At 27.9% G+C, this 18,235-nt stretch overlaps 2 protein-coding genes across 2 annotated transcripts; both read left to right on the top strand.

Annotated features, from left to right (window-relative positions):
- The first annotated feature begins 1,528 nt into the window (after window positions 1–1,528).
- Window positions 1,529–5,614, top strand: PAB5 (poly(A)-binding protein 5). The gene is made up of 7 exons (XM_068634912.2): window positions 1,529–2,038; window positions 2,471–3,243; window positions 3,583–3,660; window positions 3,769–3,858; window positions 4,177–4,476; window positions 4,567–4,749; window positions 5,105–5,614. The coding sequence occupies exons 1-7, from the start codon at window positions 1,783–1,785 to the stop codon at window positions 5,330–5,332; spliced, it is 1,908 nt and encodes a 635-aa protein (XP_068491013.1). The 5' UTR covers window positions 1,529–1,782; the 3' UTR covers window positions 5,333–5,614.
- Window positions 5,615–11,511: 5,897 nt separating this feature from the next.
- Window positions 11,512–13,476, top strand: HGPT (Hypoxanthine-guanine phosphoribosyltransferase). Its single transcript, XM_068635380.1, has 3 exons — window positions 11,512–11,899; window positions 12,360–12,524; window positions 13,200–13,476. The coding sequence occupies exons 1-3, from the start codon at window positions 11,600–11,602 to the stop codon at window positions 13,296–13,298; spliced, it is 564 nt and encodes a 187-aa protein (XP_068491481.1). The 5' UTR covers window positions 11,512–11,599; the 3' UTR covers window positions 13,299–13,476.
- The last annotated feature ends 4,759 nt before the right edge of the window (window positions 13,477–18,235 follow it).

Below are 18,235 nucleotides of genomic sequence, written 5' to 3'. Positions count from 1 at the left end.
AATCAAATCACTAAATATTTTAAAATTAAATCATTAAAATCATAGAAATATAAAAATAAAATCAATTATAAAAGCAAAATATTTTAAAATCATTGACTGATTTGTTTTTTCAAATACAAAGATCTTTCAAATAATGATATAATATTATAATGTACTTGATTTAGTAATTTACTTTACTATCTATTTAATGTAAGTAATTATTTAATATTTACACATATATATTTTATGTTAATAATTAAGGATTATATAATAATAGTAGTTATAGCAACAATAATATAAACAATAATATAGATGATTTTGAGAATGAAAAGGAGAATGGAATGGGAGTAGTTGTAAGTTAATATCAGGATGATAATAGGAGTAGTATATTTTACAAAAAAAAAGTTTTCAAAAAATTAAAATTATTTTTAAAATTCTGAAATTATATTTTAAATTATTTTAAAGATAACGACAACTACACATCATTATCTTTAATTTAAACTATAACCTATAGTAAACCAATTAAAGTTGTAATTTTACGAAATTAAAAAAAATATCATTTAATAAATTAAATATTTATCTATAATTATATATATTCAAAATTATTAGTAACTTAATCAAACATTTATTCTAGTTTTAATTTATAACAATAATTTACAGAGTAGGATTAAGTGTGAGATTCACTATTCCATCCCAATTATCAAAGTTAAAATTCATTTTTGTTTAATGGTATGAATATTTTGTTTTACTCCCATTTTTTATGGAGGAATGATGTATTTGTACTTATACTTATAAACAATAAACATGATATTATAATTTTTTATATCAAAATATACATTTTTTTCTTTTTCATATGTCAAATATCAAGAAATAAAAAATTATAATCATATAAATATTAAATAAAAATATTAACAAATATCAAATAATTAGATAAAAAAATAAAAATATCAAATATATGACTTAAAAATAAATTATAATCAAATGTATAATCGAACATATAAATTACGAAACCAAGAACTAAATAATAATAATTAATATAAACATTTTAAATTACATAATAACTTAAAGATGTTTTTGTAATTTAAATATGAGATAAGTATTTAAATAAACAAATAAATATGTACATAATTATTCTTGTTTCCATAAAATAATTGAATATTATACTTGTCCCTATATTCAGCCAATACAAATATTTTCTGTTAAAATTAAAACAGGTACGGAAAATATAAATAAAAATAATTTTATCTCCGATTATATTTTCATCCATAAGTATGCATTGCATGACTACAACATCTAAATAGAAAAAAATGCAAACTTTTTAATGATTAGGAAAGATAACAATTTAAATTAATAATAATGAAAAATTAAGATGTAGAATTAAAACTATAAATTTATAAAATTAAATCATAGACAATTACTTAAATATTGATAAATCAATAAATTTATTTTAATTATTGAATTAAATTTTGCATTGAATATATATTTATTAAGGATTCAATTATTTTATATATGATACGTTACAAAAACTAAGAAGCAGGTATGACGTTCTACAAAAACCAAATCTTTCTCTCTAACTTCCTCCTCTTCCTCAGTTCTCTATTTTGAGTGGCGAAAAAAAGAGAAGAAAAAAAAAAAATCCTAAAAAGGAGAATGATATCTCCAAATTATAACAACTAGAATTCATTTATATTAATTTTTTCACAAATTTTCATCTCTCTTCAAATTTATACTTGCTATCCCTTTTTATCATCTCCTTTCCATTGAGTATCAGTTATTTATTTTATTTTTGCCAAAGAATAGTGAATGGCAGCAGCGGTTGTTTCCTCACCGATGACTCAGTCTGTGACTGCAACAGCGGCTCCGTCAACAGCATTGGGCGGAGGACCATTTTCGAATGCCTCGCTGTACGTGGGTGATCTCGATGGCAATGTGAATGAGGAGCAACTTTATGATCTTTTCAGTCAGGTTGCTCAGATTGTTTCAATTAGGGTTTGCAGGGATCAGAGCAAGCGATCCTCTCTCGGTTACGCTTATGTCAATTTTTCGACCGCTCAGGATGGTTAGTTTTATTCTAAACTTATTTATTTTTTATAATCTTTTGTATGATATGTGGATTCTCTTTATATTTAGTTTTTATCATGATCGGTATTGAGGGGAAATTGATTTCTTTGCATCGAAATGTAAATCATTTAATATATACATATATATGTGTGTAAGATATAAAAAATAAATGAATTAATGTTCGATCTTTTTTCATACTAAAAGAGATGTCCTTAGTGTTCATGTTGGAGTCGATGTTTTATAGGATAGAAGATTCATCATATCATAAGAACAACTGATAGAATAGTTGTAAATGTGTAAGATTGGCTTGTTGTTTGACAGTTTGAAGGACGTACACTTACCTGCATTGAAATGTTTTTGCTGTTTTTTTTTTTCTTAATCTGTATTTTTTATCCCGAGGCTGTCTAACTTTTTGACAATTTTATCACAGCATCCAATGCCATGGAACTTTTGAACTTCACTCCTGTTAATGGAAAACCGATTCGAATTATGTTTTCTCAACGTGATCCAAGCATTCGGAAAAGTGGACATGGCAATGTGTTCATCAAAAACCTGGATACCTCAATTGATAACAAAGCATTGCATGACACTTTTGCTGCTTTTGGCACTGTACTTTCTTGTAAGGTGGCTACTGATACCGTTACTGGCCAGTCAAAAGGGTATGGATTTGTTCAGTTTGACAACGAAGATGCTGCTCAGAATGCAATCAAACAGTTGAATGGCATGTTGATCAATGACAAGCAAGTTTATGTTGGACTCTTTATTCGGCGTCAGGTTCGGACAAATGGATCACCCAAATTTACTAATGTCTATGTGAAAAATTTTTCTGAAACATTCACTGATGACGACCTTACTAAGTTATTTGGATCATATGGTACGATAACTAGTGCCACTCTCATGAAAGATATGAATGGGAAGTCTAGAGGTTTTGGTTTTGTAAATTTCCAGAGTCCAGATTCAGCAGCTGCTGCAGTTGAAGTGCTAAATGGCTCTACCATTGATGACAAGGTTTTATACGTAGGGAGAGCTCAGAAGAAAGCAGAAAGAGAGGCCGAGTTGAAAGCTAAAATTGAGCAAGAAAGAATAAGTAGATATGAAAAATTACAAGGTGCTAATTTGTATTTGAAAAATCTTGATGACAACTTCAGTAATGAGAAACTGAGAGATCTTTTTTCTGAGTTTGGGACTATAACATCTTGCAAGGTATGTGACATGAAAAATATTCATATTGTGTATGTCTTGTTTTATATGTGCAGTGTCAAATACTACACAACATTTTTGTTCATCCTTATTTTTGTCTATCTCATGCATCCACTTAGCTTTTTATTTGTTGTTTTTTTTATATTATTTAACTGAATGGTCATTATTAAACGAATGTTAATATTGGTTCATTTTATCATTATTATTTGAGCAAATGGAAATTCCTGTTGATTTTATCTGTACTATTTGAGCTTATCATTACTATTTGAGCGGATGACAATACTGATTGATTTTATCATTATAATATAATTTGAGCAAATGATTGTACATTGAATTTGTTAGGTGACTGTGGATTCAAATGGACATAGCAAGGGGTCTGGTTTTGTTGCTTTTTCTACTCCGGAGGAAGCAAGTAAAGCTGTAAGTCATAATTTTGTTTGGTTAAAAAAATCTAGCATATAGATTAGGTGATGCTACCTGTTATATTTTGTTATTGGATGGGTAACCTTTTTATCATGTGTTGTCTAGTTGAATGAAATGAATGGCAAGTTGATTGGACGAAAGCCTCTTTATGTTGCTGTGGCACAACGTAAAGAAGAGAGGAAAGCTCATTTACAGGTTACACTTTCCTTTAATCTTATTGTTAATTATTCTTATATGTTTTAAATTTTAAATACTTTCTTATTGAGTAAATCACAGTGGTAGTTAACTGGCTTTTTTTAATTGTATTTGTTGAAATATTCATCTGTGCTTTATGATGTATGTGCCTTATGATGTTAGTGTCTTATTTTGGTTCTTTGAGTTTTTCTGTTTTGCTGTTTTTATTTATTTATTTTGAATCAGCATGTTGTATCCTAAAAAAATATTATTCTTTTTATAATCATCTTAGCAGTTTTCCTTGAATTTGATGGACGGTAACAAATTGATTTTGTTCAGGCTCATTTTGCTCAAATCCGAACATCGGGTGGAATGACACCTCTGCCTGCTGGCATTCCTGTGTATCATCCAGGGGCACCAAGACTTGCTCCTCAACAATTATATTTTGGTCAAGGCACCCCTGGCTTCATACCACCACAGCCTGCTGGATATTCATTCCAACAGCAAATTTTGCCTGGTATGCGGCCTGGATTTGCCCCCAATTTCATTACTCCTTACCACCTTCAAAGGCAGGGTCAGTCTGGACACAGGACAGGAGTTCGACGAAATGGAAACTTTCAACCGGTGCAACAGAACCAGGTGATTATTCTATAATTCTTTTGGAACTAAATAGTTGTAATCTTACAATTATGTTGTCATTATTGAAAACAATTCATTGTTTCAAAGCAGATGCTACATCGTAATTCCAACCAAGGGTTTCGATACATGTCTAATGGTCGAAATGGTCCAACTACTATGCACTTTGATGGTTCTGGAATTAATGCAGCACCTAATGATGGTCAGCGTTCTGGAGCAGTGTCTACTACACTTGCATCCGCTCTTGCATCTGCCACTCCAGAAAACCAACGCATGGTATGTATAAATTGTATTTTTAGTTTGAATATGTAAAGGACAAATCACACTCACTAGTTAAATCTATGAATAAATATAGGATTGAAATTCAGTTCCTCTAAAGATGAACTAAATTTGAATTGAAGTGTTATCTATAAACACATGTATGAAAATAACAGATTTCATATGCCCACTTTAACTAGTTAATTCAGTGAACATTTTGTAGGATTAAACTGTCTTTTATTAATTTATCTGTTTGCTTTAAAAGGATAAGTTTACAATGACGTTGACTTGCTATTCAATTTATAACTACAATTTTTGTAATAATACTTGTTTGATAAGTGTACTGATTGGTTTAAATTGTTGAATTTAACAGATGTTGGGGGAACATTTATACCCTCTTGTGGAGCGTCTCACATTAAACCAATACACAGCGAAGGTGACTGGAATGTTGCTGGAAATGGACCAGTCAGAAGTAATCAATCTCATTGAATCTCCTGAGGACCTGAAGACAAAGGTGTCTGAGGCAATGCAGGTATTGTATGAGGCTACACCTGATTCTGCAGTTGGTGATCAGATTGGATCATTGTCTGTGAATGAATGAAGCAACATCAGGTCTAACGAGTAGACATTTTCACCAATATCATATCATTTTTTTGTGGGATTATTAATTTTTCAGATGATATAGGGGGTGATGATATTGGAGGGTTTTAAGGTTTTGTTTTGGTAGTAGACTTTTTAGCAATTTTGTCTCGGTATTTAACATTTTTTCGACTTTTTCATCATTATTTTTATTTAGGACTGAGTTTGCAGTAGAGTTCGTTTTATTAGCTTTGGAAACAATTTTGGCTTTTCAGACAATTGAAATGGGATTTTGTTAGACTCATCCTTCACTCTTTTAATTTATTAAGTTATTGATTTTATGTGTTTCAATTGGAAAATCCAACTAAGGTGGATTCTGTGGTGATGAATTACAAATGCAACTTAGGTTTATAGTCTGGTACTATCATTATAGCAGCAATGGTTTATACGGATTCGTCATTACTATTTATCAGTGTATTTTGTGCCTTAACCTTTTCTGCAATAGTTGTGCGTATTTACCGTAACGAGTTATTCGCAATAGTTGTTTATATATAAAAGTTATTTTAATATAGATCATGTACGTATAAAAAGTGTAGAGATATTTATATAAGTATTTTTTTATTATTTAAACAATTATTTTATTAGAATAATATTCTTATTTATAAGAAACTTTCAATCAAAATGGTGTAATAACATCCCAAAGGCTTTACTGAACTCTATCGGGTGCCTATTTCACAATTCGTTTCACCTTTTTCTTTAGGCACCCGATCAACTCTAACCTGCATCCTATAATTTTTGAAATTTAAGAATTGCTTGTGTTTCATGCTATCTGGAATTGAAAATTATGTTCTGAAAAAAGAAATTCAGAATAGTTTTTTTTTTTATGTTTTAGAAATGAAATTATGGAATAGAATTGGAAAATCAAAATCTCATTCTAGAAAGACAAATTCAACATATAAATAATAAATTATAATTTTTTTTTTCTAGAAACATATTTCAGAAAAGGAATTATTGAAAAACAAAATTCGAAAACATATTATAAAAAGACTTACACCCCATACCCCTATTTAAAAATTAAAGATGACATTCTATCATTTCACATTAGCATTAGTGATAGGGTATAGGTTAGAATTATTACGTGCATGAAACAAAAGCATATACAATTTGATTTAAAATGTTTTTTCGGAGAACTAATTCCTCCCATTTATTTAAATCTCATCATAGTTCGATAGTATCTTATAGTTGTTGGAGAGTCAAGGGACTGTTTAGTTTTGCTGAAAGTTATATTGGATGATCTTTGCTGATGAATTTAGAATAGGATGTATTTTAGCTAATAGTGCTTGTGTGGTATGTATAGTCTAAAGTTCGAATAGGATGTATTTTAGCTAATAGTGCTTGTGTGGTATGTATAGTCTAAAGTTCTTCCTTTACATGTTGAGTCTAAAATTTTCTCTTTTCATGTATTTGAAATTCTCCTTTTGAATTAGTAAGATAAATTCATTGATTTTATTTTGTAAGAAATAATGTTATGTACTGTAGTAAGATTGCTCTTTTGAGTTAAAATGTAGTAGATTTTTGAAATTGTCTTGGTGTTGATGCATAAGTATCTTTTGAGTCATTTAAGTAAGTGTATCATTTAATACTCTTATTCTGTGAAATTATGGTTATTTACAAAAATGTATCAGGTATTGTTTAAACGAGTGTGTCATCTAATACCATCACTTACAATTGACTCTATAAGGGTGGTTGAATGAAGCCTAAAACTCAATTCGCTTAATAAAAAACACAATCAATCACAAATTATAATAGGCAAGGGATAGAGAAAAGTATGCACACTGGTTCACCCCAAAACACTAGAACTACATCAAATCCCCTTAAGCAACCAGCATAAGAGTCTTTACTAACACAAGTATTATACACCTTTTTTGGGAGTATTCTCAACCTCTTCAGGTAGAGTATTCTACATCTCTTTAGGTAACAAGTATTTTTCACCTCTCCAGGTAACAAATATTCTCCACTTCTCTAGATAATGAGTATTCTCACCTCTCCAGGTAACAAGTATTAATCACCTCTCCAGGTAATAAATCTTAATCTCCCTCTGAGACAACAACTTTTCAACAAGTGAGAAACATTCTCAAACAGAGAGCAACAATAAAAGCACACAAGGTTATCTTCACACAACGAAGGATTTACTGTGCAAGACTCATTCCCCAAACAATAAGTGTTTTAAACAACAAATATACAAAATTTTCGCACAAAAGATTACACACTACAATAACTTTGATTGCTTTGTATTCTCTTGTATCTAGTGTAGTTGTGTGTTGTCTTTTTCATCTTCAATGTCTTTATATAGTATTTAGATTATGACCGTTGAAGCTTTGACTCTTCTCCTTATTCACATGACTGTTAGACGCTAGATATGGGAATTCTTCAATCTGATTGATTCTTTTGTGTCTTGGTCTTTAATGTAATTTGATTTGTTTCTTCTTTGATTCCAAATGTGAACGTTGATACTTAAATATTATGATCTTGAATATCTTTAATGATATCCTTCATCATAATGTATTGTTCATCATCTTCTTATTGTTAGACGTTGAATATGACAACTTCTGCTTTGATTTGATTATGCACGTCTTTGACACCTTATAATGTTTTGTTATAATCAAAACTCTTAGACTCTCAGTCTAACTATCGTATGTTATCTTTTAAAACAAAATTATGGTTGTTTAAGCAAATGTATCGACTGAGTTGCTCAAATGTATGTATCCAATGATATTGTCACTCAAAAAAAGGTATTGTATGATATCTTTATTCACGTGAGAATAGCATATGTCATATGAATTACGACATCTAGTGGCTTCATTAAAGAAGAGTTTATTACACATTTAACACGTCACGAGTTGTGAATTTTGGATGTCTTAAACTTATCATATAATGGAGCTAAAGTATGTAATGCTAATATGAGAAACAATTTAGTTTTTGATAGAATTTGTTTAATTTGTGTCTAAAAAAACATCAATATATATATTTTTATAAATATTCTTAAGAATTAATTTAAGAATTTTGGTATGAAGATAGAAAAAGATAAATACGGAAGAAAATTTCAGGACAAAAAGAATGACAATATAATTTATTTTCTAAATTATTCAAGAAAAACACACACAACACACATGTTTTTATTTTTAAAAAAAATTAAAATAAAGCTTCCCTTCTCATATGGAATCAAAATATATACATATACACATTTTTAAGAAAAGGAAATAAAAACTTCAAAAATACACACACACGCACAAATATCTATTAGAAATCAAATGTTTATTTCACAACAAAATTGTTACATCTCATGCTATGATCTACTAACATCATACATCATAGACTGTTGACTCTACTCCTGAAAGACTCATGCATTGAATTTGACTCAAAGATTTGCATCTGTCATACTACATTCACTAAGTTGTTACCATAACAAAGCTACAAAATAGGAATTCAATCCACTCATATGATAGAGTAAATCCATATAACCCACCAAACACAATTCTTTTTCACACCGCAGACTAGGTCATAGAATTTTTCATCATCTCTCACCACCTAATATTTTTCTCTATATGAGTCCGATATCAGTACAGTCGGGATCATTTTCATCAAAATCTCAAATTCAATACATGACTTCTCAACATAGTATTTTATCCTTAAAAATAAGTGTGTTTACCACACATCGACATTTAAAAACATGTATTTTCAAAGTTAAGAAAACATTGTCTCGCTCAATCAATACATGACTCGCTAAACGAATTTGCAATTTGCCTAGCCACCATTCTCCTCTTTCAGACAAAGGTGTCAACATGTTCAATGAATTTTAGTCTTCCAACGAAAACTATGCTAATCCAACGACCAAAGTATTTGCCCAATGGCTAAACCATTGAAACTTTTCATAAAAGCAACACATTGATCAAGAATTTACTCGTCCAACAACCAAAACTATCAAGTTTTTAATTAAATAAATTTTGTTCAGTGACCAAATCACTAGGATTTTTTATTTAAATGACTCATTCAACGACCAAAACTCTTAAGTTTTCAATTGCTTAAATTTCGCCCAACGAAAGTTTTGTTTGTCCAACAACTCTCCTTAACTCAAAAATTTTGCATAATTCAAAAATTCTATAAAATATAACAAGGAAACCAATTTGTTCAAACTAAGATTTTTCTTCAATTCTTATGCCTAACATGAAATATTTTTGTTATAAAAGAATAAGAAGATGATTCACTTTGACTCAATTGAAATATTATACTTTTCACAACTAAAATATAAAACATAACCCATTTAAAATCTATTCACTCAAATTATACAAATTTTATCTTAAACACTTCCAACTCTTTATATCTCAAACATACCATACATAACTAATCATTATCTACAACAACAAAAAAACATTTATTCATAGTACACCACAAACATCTTAAAATTTAAACAATTTGAATATATTCAAACAACACACATTTCATGCATAAAATCAAATATTGTGACCACGTCACTTGCACATCTAGATCATCTACCCTGAGATACTATCAAAACTTAATTAACTTTTCTTACTTGTTATAAGTTGTTTAAATTTAAACTAACTATCACACAGGAAAGCTAAACATGTATTTAAAATACTTTTATTCATGATCTGAACATATCTTTATGATCCTGAACTAACAAAAAATTAAAAAAATTAAAAAAAAATAAAATATATATATATATATATCCTAGAAGGACCACATATAAGACCCTTAATCTCTATACATGCAAAACTTCCTAAAACCAACTCAAGACTTCCTAAAACCAACTCAAGAAGATGGACAAAGAGTAATTTATTCTAAAACAAATTATAATCAAGCAAACTTGTTCTCTTTACAATTTTTTTTTTTGGTATGGATAAATCTTTCATAAATATAAAGAAAAGATAGAGGTAAAATATTATAGAAAAATAGTGAATTAAAGTACACCATTTTTATATTTTATTAAAAATATAATAATTGATATTAAGTAAATTATTTTTTACTATAAAATTAAGTATTAAGATTTTTATGCATTTATTCTTTTTAAAATATTATACTAAATCTTTTTGTTTTTATAACATTTTCAGTCAAACATTTTTCTCTATTAATTTTGACATCATTTCAGGGCTTCTATTATACTTCACCAAAATGTTGATTAAACATTTTATTATTGTATATTCTTAAAATATTTACTTTTTGAGTTCGAAAATAATAGTATTTTAATGTTACAGTACACTGGCTGAAAATATTTTGTTATACAAATTTAATAGAAAATACTTTTGTTAATATTGTTAAAAATTAGGAACTAATTGAAGAAAATAAAAAAGGCAAAAGGTTGTAGCAACTGTAATTGCATAAAATTGTAAAACTAATCTTATTCATTTTGATTTACTCAATCATATATATATATATATATATATTAAAATTACAATTACTGGAAGTTATATAATAGGAATACTAAGAGTTATACAAATAGAAATACTAACCTGTAAAAAATAATTTAAGAGTAATAAAATCTAAATTAATAATAATAAAATCTGAATTAATAAAAAAAAAGTCAGCCAAAAAAGAAAGATAAAAATAAGTCATCGATTTTAAAAAAGACTACTATTTTAAAATGAAAGAAATATTTACGAAAAAAAAACTTTAGAACATTGAGTGAGTTAATTAAGACTTGTGAGTAATTTGGTAAGTTAAAATTTTCATATATTTTGAGGTAAAAATAAATAAAATATTTTAAATAAATGATAGAAAATAAAGTATATAAAAAAGAAAGGCTTACTTATGTATTTTCAATTGATTTTCTATAAAATAAATGTAGTCTATTGTTTACCCAAAAATTTCTTTTATATTTTTTAATTCACTTATTTTTATTTGATTGCTTTATTATATAGAGTAGGTGATTATTATCATGTTTTATTATTTTGTTTACTTGTGTTATGTATTATTAAAAGATATAAGGTTTTGTTGTAAGACAAGTAATTTTTATTTTTTTAATTAAATGAAAAATATTTTTCTCATCATCTATATAAATGAGGATGACGAAGACAATTCATTTCAACACGTTTTTAATTTAATTAATAAAAATTATTTATCATTTTACGTTAAAATTTTGAAAAATTTACTACTTAATTAAGAAAAAAAATTAAAGGAATATCTAAGGTTTATTCCAATAGAATGAGAAACGGCACGGAATTAAAAACCCTAGTGTGGGTGGAAAGCATATCAGAAACCCTATCTGTTGAACATGGCCATGCATTCCCACATTGAGAGGATTCTGTGGAGCGAGGACCAAATTTCTCGCCGTGTCTCCGAGCTCGCAGCCGAAGTCTCCGCCGACTTTGCAGGTTGTTCTCTACCGCCCATAGTCGTCGGTGTGGCCACTGGTGCCTTCCTCTTCTTGGCAGATATTGTTCGCAAAATCGAATTCTCTGTACCCGTTGATTTTGTCCGAGCTGAATCCTACGGCTCCGGAACCGAGTCCAATGGTGCACCCACCCTTTCCTTCGATTTGAAGGTGGACATCAACGCTCGTCACGTCATCTTGGTATTCCCACTATTTTGCACTCGCGACACTGTTTTCAAATTGCTGAAATAAACTAATACTTTTTATTTTCAAATGAAAGTAATTAGCTAATTCACTCTTCTTCTCAATTGAATCTGTGCTTTTAATTTCCGATTTTCTTATTTCTCGATTTCTTTTTCTATTGGTTGATACCCCTATGTTGTGTTTTATATTGGACATGATTGTAGGAGCTTTAATGGAGGAAAATGAAAAAAAAAATAGTAAATTTGAATTTTACTTGAGCTAGTAAAATTAGTCTATGTATAAGTTAAAAGTAAAAAAAAAAATCAAATAAGCCACACAACAATTTTTTTACAAATTAGTTATAATTTTAACATAATTTTTTTTAATTTTTATTTGATTTTTCAAAGAAAGAGATTGTGGAGAAACTGCTCCAAATTGTTATCCATGTTTTAATCATTAAGATTGGATTGAGAACTAGGTTGAAGACATTGTAGATACTGGTCATACCTTGTCTAGTGTCATTAAGCACTTGAAATCAAAAGGAGCATCCTCTGTTTCTGTGTGCACTTTCCTTGACAAACCTGCAAGGAGAAAAGTCAAAGTTCAGCTGGTGGGTGAAGGAAAATTCTACCGGGGATTTGAGGTATGATGCTTGTTTTTGGTTATTACAAGTATGGATTTTTTTTATGCACAACAACACATGCCAATGAGCTTCTTTCATATCTTATAGCTGTTGAACTTAAACAGTGTTCTTAACTTCTATGAGACTTGCTTTGATAAACTTGTCTAGTATAAAAGTAAAAAGGTAAGAATGTAAAGTCAATCAAATTTATCTCATACCTTAAAATTAGTTATGCAACTCAACTTTTGTAGAGGTTCTCTCATCCAATTTTTCTTAAAAATGTCGTGAATAACTTTATTTTAACTTATGAAAGAAATTTTATATATTTTAGTTTTTTATTTTGAGTTTTTTTTTTAAGAAATTTATCCAATAGTTTACTCTCTATTTTCTTCTTTATTTACATGGTATGATAGAAAAGTACATACCTTGTTCTGGTATCAATGGCTAGTTGACCTTTGGGGTGGAAATGTATTATAGATATGCAACAGTTATGATAATTTTTGTTTTCAAATTTTCTGCTTAAGCTGATTCTTTATTCCCTAGATAACACTTTTAGCACGAGTCTAGATATTATGTTGTAAGCAGCAATAGTGTCTATATTTATGGTACTGACATGAAGTGCTATGGTCTAACTGCGAAACAGAATGAGTTGGGAGTGATATCTATTGATTCTGTCTACATTTGTTTTGTATGCAGTGCCCAGACTATTTTGTTGTAGGTTATGGAATGGATTTTGCCGAACAGTATAGAAATTTGCCTTACGTTGGTGTTTTGAAGCCTGAACTTTACAAGTGATCTTATATCTCTTAAGCTTTCTGGATTGAGGAGTAGATTTGAGGGTGAGGAAAAAAATTGATTTAAGGGAAAATAAAGCGGAAAGGAAGGGAAATGAAGAAAATATTTATGAAAGTTTGTGAAAGGATATGATTGAAATTTTTGTTTTTTTTAATTGATACAAAATTAAAATTATAAATTTGCCCTTGGGATTATTAAAAATAATTAAAAAAATAAATATAATTTATTTATTTGTGTATTTTAGTAGTTTGCAATTAAAACATTGTTTTTGGTATTTTTCAAGAATTTTTTCTGTTTGAATTAAAAATAAAATTATAATATTCATAATTTTAAAAGATGTCTCCCAAAATTTGGAAATGTAATAATATATATATATATATAATATAAAGAATAGGAAAAAAATTGATATTAGAATAATGTTTCATAAAATAATAACAATCATTTGTTGTTTGGTTGTGTGAATTAAGATAAATAAATTTAGAATGTGTGTTTGGTTGTTTGGATTAAGATAAATAAATTTGAAAAGTGAAAAGGAAAGAAGAAAAATAAATAAAAAATTTATGAAAGTTTTATAAATGGTTTAATGAATATGATTGAAATTTTACTTTTTTAATTTGATAAAAAATTTAAGATTATAAATTTGTTCCTGTATTTATTATTAACAAAATATGATTTATTTATGTGTATTTTAGTTGTTTTCAATTAAAACATTCTTTTCAGCACATGATTTTGAAAAAAATTCGTTACATAGTTGGATCATGCAAAATTATTAAACTTTTTCCGGTTTGAATTAATATAAAATTTTAATATTTTTAATTTTAAAAGATGTTTACCAAAATTTGAAAATGTAATAAATTTTAATAAGTTAAAGCACAATTGATTCACAACGTTTCTGCGTAACGAATATTAAAGAATGTCCTATTTCAATTCAATGCGCATCAAGAATAGAAAAAAAACTAATATTAAAATAGTGTTCCATAAAAAATAAGAATCATACTTTCAAATTTCTATCATTCAATTCAAAGAAATTCGTCTTTATCATTCATCTGTAATCAAAAGAATATTTGTCTTAATTATTGTATAAAAATCAGATTTAGTGTTACTTATATTTTTTGTGAAGAGAATGCATATACTGATAAATTGATTAATTTAAAATTTATTCATAGAGAATTATTTCATTAGTATATAAGTTTCCATTTAGTCCCAAAAGTATTTATGAATAAATATAATCTACTTATATATCGTTTTTGTTAAATATATAAGTTTTGGTCTAATCTTTCCTTATTTTTGTATTTTCTTTATTTTTTTAATAATACTTTTTTCATGTGATGGCAGATGATGGTTATTATTTGAAGTGTCAACTTATCTTGTAAACTTACTATGTTTAACATGAAAACTTTATAAAAAAAATATCTGTCATTCAAAAGATTCTTCAAAGTTATTTACTAAATTTGTTAAAAAATTATTATTATTATTATATCTTTTAGTACTTTTGAATAATTTTTGTATATTTTAGATTTTTAGTTTAAATTTTAAAGTTTAAAGTTTTATGTAAAAAAATCAATAAAGTTTGTACCATGATTTCAGGGTAATCTTTAAAAAAAATTGTTAATCAAAATCGTAAAGTTGTGTTACTTATAACTAAAATTATGTTACTTTGACACAATTTTTCTCTACACAATTTTTCCAACTATTTTTTTCTAAATCAGTTCCATTTCGATAATAAGCTTGTAAAAATTGTCCCCAACATGTAAAAAAACCTAATAATGATGGGGTTGTTACGCTTCTTACACAATTCTGCTATGTATTAAATATATAATAGAGCCTAGGCATAATATTTGGAATATATTTTGTGTGGCTGGGCATAGTGAATTTTGATAATTTCTTTCAGACGCGGGTTTAAACCATGCACGGGTTTAATCTTGAGATACTAAGGCAGTAGTAATAAAGTTTAATTTTTATAAAATGAGAAAATTTGTATACTCTCAAGCTCTTTAAAGAGACTCTCATGTATGCTATTCAAGATAGTAAGTGTAAAAAATAAATAAGATTACTGCGTATAATAATTTTGTAATTTGGTGACAATAAAAATAACATTAATATTTGAGTGTAATTTAATTAAATTCATAGAAATAAAAACACAAAAATAATAGATAAAGGAATAGATAAAGAAATAAGGCATATAGATCCATAACTTTATTTGTCTGATTATATAGTCACGTTCTAATTTGACTTATATATGTAATTTATGTCTCACTTCAAATCCAAAAGTATAAAAAAAAAATGAATATTTATCAAAGTATTTATATATATATATATATATATATATATATATATATATATATATTACAAAACATTGATACAATATGGATATGGAGAGATACATATAATTTTTAAAATGTAAAATACCAGAACACAAGTCTATATATTATATAAATATAAACTATATAAATTTACAGTAAAGATTTATCTGTACAACTATGTTTTAACTTCTTTTGAGTAAATAAATGTTTTTTATGGCGGGTTCCAATAATTGTAATTTTATTATATATATTATTGAAGTAAATCAAAATAAATAAGAATCAGCACAACAGTAATCTGGTGCAATTATCTTCAATTAGTTTCTACAACCTGTTGTCTTATCTTATTTTCTTTAATTAGTTCCTACAGAAAGGGATTTGTTTCTTATTTTTATAATTATACTAAAATTTATACTAAGTTTGAATTTTTAGAAAATTAATGTATTTCTCCGTTTTAAAATTATGTTAGAATCATGCTAAAATTGTTAGAAATTCAATAAATATTTTTTGAATTTGACACTTCATCGATACGTGTCCTATGAGTGTTGTACGAGTCGGTGTCTAATATCGGACACAAACACATCAGTTAAGAGGAGTGTTTAAGTACACTTATTTTTATTTTCTTTTATTATATAAAATCCAATAGTTCTATATAGTGCAGCCATAAATAAATAAATTTAAGGGATAAATTTTTCAAATTAAACATTGAATATCATGTTTAGTAATTAAGACAACAATAATCACCAAATATGTTTTTTTTTTTTTTTTAATCAGCAAATATGTGGTTTCAGAAACAACATAATTAGAATAGAGAATGAAATATTGTTTTTTTTTGCAGTGCTTTGATCTGTTAGAACTTCAACTCAACTTTTTTTCCATCTTTGTCTTTTCTTTTGTAAGATGTCTAACAAGAGTGAATTATCTGATAGATTGAATAGGGTGAATTATGTTTATTGAATGATATATATAGTTGTATTAGATTGGTTGGTAGATTAGATCCAATCACATTGCATTGCCTCACTTTTAGATTTTAGCTGTAATCTCCATTGGTCAACCACTATTTCTGATTAACATGCATCTGCCATGTCCTTCATAATATCTCCTATAATAAAACTTTAATTGTCTGATGAATTCTGCTACAGCTAATCACCCTTAAGTTTTGTGTTGCACATGTTATATATACTTCCCATGAAAGACGAAACAAAACAATTATTAAGCATTTGGTTTTAATATTATAATTCTCCTTCATTAAGTCAATGTCTATTCTGAAAAACACAGATTTCATCACCTTCTCAGTTTTAACTCTAGCATATTACAACAAGAGAGAAGTTTACAAGATTGACCAAATATGCAAATGTACCAAAATCATTTGTTATACAACTCAATTTGGCATTATACATAAACCATTTTGCTATAACAAAAGCTTAAAAGCAAAGTCTGTATTTCTGATCCCATACCCAGGAAAAGAACAAAATGAAAAGGGAAAATTTTGTAACAACCTGAAATTAATTATATGAAGATAACTTCATTCTGAAGAATTGTAACAACCTGCCCCCCCACCTAAAACTTAGGACAAAAAGTGGTTGGTGATACAATTAGATGCTCTTGAAGGAAAGGTTTTTTTGCTTTGATTTTCAGTATTTTACTGATTTACTCTCATCATTACTACATTATAAGCATTGAAAGAGACTCAAAGAGTCATGTTTTCTCTATCTAATTATCCATTCCCTTTCCAGACTGTCTGTGACAAACCTTCTCTCTTTTTAGCTTTTCTACCATTATGGAACCAATATCCAATTTACCTTTAAATTTTTCTAATCAAGTCAAAGTGATTTGTATTCCCTTAAATTCAGCAATCATCACGAATTTGATGTTCTATTTACACCTCAATCTACTACACGGCATTGACAACCATAAACAATTAGAGAGAGAGGGATGAGAGTGGGTGGCTATTACAAATTTAGTGTCACTAGTTGCTTCACATGGGACACAGTTCATATGTACCCATTATGTTGTATTTTTGACCAATGGGGCATGTAATTACAATGTATTTCAGTGCCAGGTTAACTTAAGAACGGTAAATAGAAATAGAGAAACCCCATGCGCTGAAATAGTGAAAAAAAGTTACTAAGAATTAGACTTTATTAAGTTTAACTCAACCTTTTAAAATCAAACTAAAGTCGGTTCATATAAGATGAGGTTTGCACCTACTTATATATTATGAAATGTTTTTATCTTTAATTGATCTGAGATCTTTAACATATTCCTTCACACAAAGACTTTCCAACTCTTGCATGAGATTATATTTTTATGGGTGATCCGCTAGCAGTCCAATAACGGGTGACCGGATAAGCCAACAAACTCTTGAAATGATAGGTTCTAAATGACTCTGTTAACATATTAAGAAGTAGACTATGCATAAAATCTGGTTGCACCTGTTATAACTCAACCTTATAAGCCTAGCTATAAGTCTATATATGAAATATCGTTACCTCTAATCGATGTAAGATCTCTAACAATCAATTTTTCCTTCAAAACAATGCACATCATATGTCTTTGATTATATGGTTCTTTTTTCATTTTTTTCATCACTAGTTTTGAAAATTAAGGGAATGAGATTTAATCCGTAGAGATAGT

Source organism: Phaseolus vulgaris, chromosome 7 (genome assembly GCF_051622355.1).
Source record: "Phaseolus vulgaris cultivar YP4 chromosome 7, ASM5162235v1, whole genome shotgun sequence".
Taxonomy (NCBI): Eukaryota; Viridiplantae; Streptophyta; class Magnoliopsida; order Fabales; family Fabaceae; genus Phaseolus; species Phaseolus vulgaris.
Note: the sequence above shows the minus strand (reverse complement) of the source record. Positions and strands in the feature narration are given on the sequence as shown.

Bases quoted from the DNA above. Each gene is read 5' to 3' on its own strand.
- PAB5 (XM_068634912.2), top strand. From the start codon at position 1,783: ATGGCAGCAGCGGTTGTTTCCTCACCGATGACTCAGTCTGTGACTGCA. The intron at 2,039-2,470 runs GTTAGTTTTATT...ATTTTATCACAG, and splicing joins TTTTTCGACCGCTCAGGATG to CATCCAATGCCATGGAACTT. The intron at 3,244-3,582 runs GTATGTGACATG...TGAATTTGTTAG, and splicing joins GGACTATAACATCTTGCAAG to GTGACTGTGGATTCAAATGG.
- HGPT (XM_068635380.1), top strand. From the start codon at position 11,600: ATGGCCATGCATTCCCACATTGAGAGGATTCTGTGGAGCGAGGACCAA. The intron at 11,900-12,359 runs GTATTCCCACTA...ATTGAGAACTAG, and splicing joins ACGCTCGTCACGTCATCTTG to GTTGAAGACATTGTAGATAC. The intron at 12,525-13,199 runs GTATGATGCTTG...TTTTGTATGCAG, and splicing joins AATTCTACCGGGGATTTGAG to TGCCCAGACTATTTTGTTGT.